The 3,555-nt window shown below is 34.7% G+C and overlaps 1 protein-coding gene across 1 annotated transcript; it reads right to left on the bottom strand.

Moving 5' to 3' along the window:
- Positions 1-1,213: 1,213 nt before the first annotated feature.
- On the bottom strand, positions 1,214-2,195 carry LOC107766347 (uncharacterized). The gene is made up of 2 exons (XM_016585115.2): positions 1,863-2,195; positions 1,214-1,657 (listed from the first exon to the last, which is right to left on the bottom strand). Exons 1-2 carry the CDS (start codon positions 2,193-2,195, stop codon positions 1,214-1,216), a joined length of 777 nt encoding a protein of 258 aa, XP_016440601.2.
- Positions 2,196-3,555: the final 1,360 nt, after the last annotated feature.

Raw genomic sequence — 3,555 nt, 5'->3', positions numbered from 1 at the left:
TCATAAAACATTAGAGACATTGGTTGACAAGTTTTCAATCATTATCCCTCTGTATTTGTCATGCACTGGTTTCTATGGTAAACGTAAAGACATTAACTTCAAGAGCACAAAGGCATACATCGAAAAACCAGTTACGGACCCTCTCGACATACAATGGATGGTTGCTGAGATTCCACAACAAAAGGAAGGCTCAGTGTAAAAAAATAATCTCCCTTTCTATATGTTTAATTTTTTTATTTTAATCATTTGTTATATAATGAAAAATTCTCATCTTATGCAGCGATTGTGGTGTATTTGTGGCTGCATTTGCGGAGTATGTTAGCCTTGGAGATTTGGCAATCCCAAAGGAAGATCTTTCTGATATTGACCAACACCGTAGACGCTATGGAGCTCTACTGTGGGACTATGCAACAAAGAAGCAAGAAGATGGATCAATTAGTGAGAGTGAGGTTACTGGCAGGCTAGCAAGGAGGAAGGGTGCTCCGGCAAAAAACGAGAGGACTAGAGTGCAACGAAAGAAGAAATAGACTATTGTGTTCCTAGTTTGGTCTGTGAAATTTGGTAGTTGAATTGGAAAACAATGTAGGAAATATGTCGTTTTGGTTTTCTACAACACTTTTTGTTGATTACATTATACTCTAGTACTCTGATTACATTTTTACAGCAACAACTTTGTCTTACAATTTGACTTTAATCTTCAAGTTATTTTTATAAATACCTTCAAGTGCCAAGTAATATCTGTATATAACTGTCATTTGTTACACAACAGAAAGATAAAATAAATACAGGAATCATATAAATAATTTAGCCATTTTTTAACAACAAGGTTTATCAAAAAAATTCAATTTATCTACATTTAAACTACGTCAAACTACATTTTAACTACAACTCCTCTACATATGAATAACAGGACTACAGTTCTAACACAGTTAAACTACATATTCACTACAATCTGGATACAATTTACGTTGAATGCATTCTTTATTAATATCAATTTTTTTGTATACAGTAAATATTAAAGTTTAACTATTCTATAAAAAAAAGACAACTTTAGATGCTTGACAGAATACATAAAAACATAAATAGTGCAGATACACAAATTGATGTTTATACTTCTTATTCATCTTCAAAAACATAAACAATTAGACAAGAAAATCCGATAATTTGAGCTCACTAACATTTATTTTGAATAACTATTCTAACTACATGATATTCATTTCTTTTTCGGCGCATTCTTGCAAGTTCTTTTGTTATGCCCTTCACCTCCACAATTACCACATGACACCTTGTATTTCTTTGACTTTATTTCATCAAATGTTTTATATCTTTCCTTGTGAGGTCTCCCTGGCTGCCTTTTATCTCCCGCCGGTGGCTTTACTACCTCATCCAAAATATGTTGTGGCACTTCCCATTTGCCTTCATCGGGAAGAGGATTTACTGGCATTTCATAGGTAAGCAGAAGGCTCTTCCTTGTGTAATACGGAGAGCAATAGTTTTCGTATGTTTCATTCCTATGCCTTAATGCTGCCAAAGCATGCGCACATGGAAGTTCATCAAGTTGGAATTGTCCACAGCTACATTTCTTGTTTTCTAGACACACAATGTACCGCTTCACACCATCTAACACAGTATGTATATGATCTGTTGAAGCCCTCACCTACAATTGAAGACCAAACAGAAATAATAATACATCAATCATTAAAATGGATTATCAACAATTTACCTACAAATCAGCAACAAATATATTACAGCTCATCTACAAACTATTATTACCGACAATTTGACTACAGTTTAACTACAATCTGGAAAAACTGCAGCTAGTACTTTTTTGATTCTACTGCACCAAAAAAAAAATATCTTACCCTTAGTTTCTGAGATAATGTACTGTTGTCTTCCAATTCTTTGTTGTATTTGTGACCAAGGTATGTGAAAGTACCCTTTGCCTTCGATAACTTTTCTTTTGTCCAACGTTCAAGAAGAGTCCTCATATACTCAAATAGATCAAATATTGGAAGCTCTCTTGCATCTTTTGTTACAGCATTCAACGACTCGGCAATGTTTGACGTCATAGTAAAAGTTCTATTTACCGTTGCATGTACTATTGACCATCTATGATAGCCAATATCATATAGGTAAGACTTTACACGCAGGTCTACCTCTTCAATCTTCAACATCCTTTCATTAAATTCATCCATAGTGTATGACCGTGGTGTAGCAAAGTACAATTCATGTAATTGTAGATGTCCCTTCTTGAATTTTGACCTTATATTTGTCCATATATGCCACATGCAAGAGTAGTGTGCCAATCCCGGATAGACAACTGATGTTGCCTTCAGTATACTTTCATGCCTATCTGAAACAACACACATTGAAGGTCTTTCACCATATGCCTCCTTGAATTGCTCAAAGAACCACTTCCAAGACGCGTCGTTTTCAGAATCAACCACAGCATATGCCAAGGGAAAAATAGTACCTACATTTTTAAGACATAAAATATGATTAAATAACAACTACAATATATATTGAGAAATATAGACATGCTAACTACATTCTTTTATATAACTACAAAATAACTACAACATAACTACAATTTAAGACTGTCTACAAATAAGTACAAAATTATTCCATTATTTACCTGCTGCATCCATGGTGCTTGCTGTCAGCATAATCCCCCTGTAGGCTGACTTTAAGAATGTCCCATCAACCACTACTACCGGCCTACAATGTTGCCAACCATTTATTGATGTACAAAGAGCAACAAATGCGTATAAGAAGCAATCATCTGCTGCCTTCTTCAATTTAACAACAGAACCAGGATAATTCTTCTCAAGAATATAAAAATATTTGGGTAATTTGTTGTAGGAGTCACACGGATTCCCTCTCAAAAACTCAAAAACTGTAAAGCTTTTTTCTTTGCTCTCCATGCTTGCATGTAGCTTAGGTTCAGTCCATGTTCGGATAACATGTCAGTTTGTATGTCCTTTGGTGTGTAAACAGTCTTAGGATCACAATACTTTGGAACGACCATGATACCAAGTACTGCTGCAGTACGTTTGCGCTGTATGAATGTTTCGTCCATTAGGCAGCATGTGTGTTGACGGCTGAAACTTCTTATCTTGAACATTGCCGAATCATTAATTGACGTTGCCTTGAAATGCCATTTACAGCTTTCAGCAACACATATAAGCCAGTAGCTACAAAAGAAATACAATATTTACACAAATTTATGAAAAAACTACAATTAACTACAAATTGACTACAATTTAACTACAATTTATAAAACCCACCTATCTTCAATCATACACTGATTTTGCTGATATATTATCCACAAATAACTACATACCTTCTATGACTGGATCTTTTTACTCTGAATTGGAACTTATGCATCACTGAATAATTCTTCATTGCAGCAGCTACTGTTTGCTTGTCCTGATAAACTTGTCCTTCTTCAATATATGTTTGCGTAGATTCAGTTATTATTTCACTTTGATATTCCTCTATAGCTGGTGAGGATGGAAATTCAAGTAAGTTTAGGGATCCAGACGAACCTGCAAA

This window comes from Nicotiana tabacum, chromosome 21 (genome assembly GCF_000715075.1).
Source record: "Nicotiana tabacum cultivar K326 chromosome 21, ASM71507v2, whole genome shotgun sequence".
Classification (NCBI taxonomy): domain Eukaryota; kingdom Viridiplantae; phylum Streptophyta; class Magnoliopsida; order Solanales; family Solanaceae; genus Nicotiana; species Nicotiana tabacum.
The sequence above is the reverse complement of the archived record's forward strand: the minus strand, read 5'-3'. Positions and strand labels throughout refer to the sequence as shown.

Excerpts from the sequence above, each read along its gene's own strand:
- LOC107766347 (XM_016585115.2), bottom strand. The coding sequence starts at position 2,195 with ATGGATGAATTTAATGAAAGGATGTTGAAGATTGAAGAGGTAGACCTG. Across the intron at positions 1,658-1,862 it reads CATTATCTCAGAAACTAAGG|GTGAGGGCTTCAACAGATCA; the intron begins GTAAGATATTTT and ends CTTCAATTGTAG.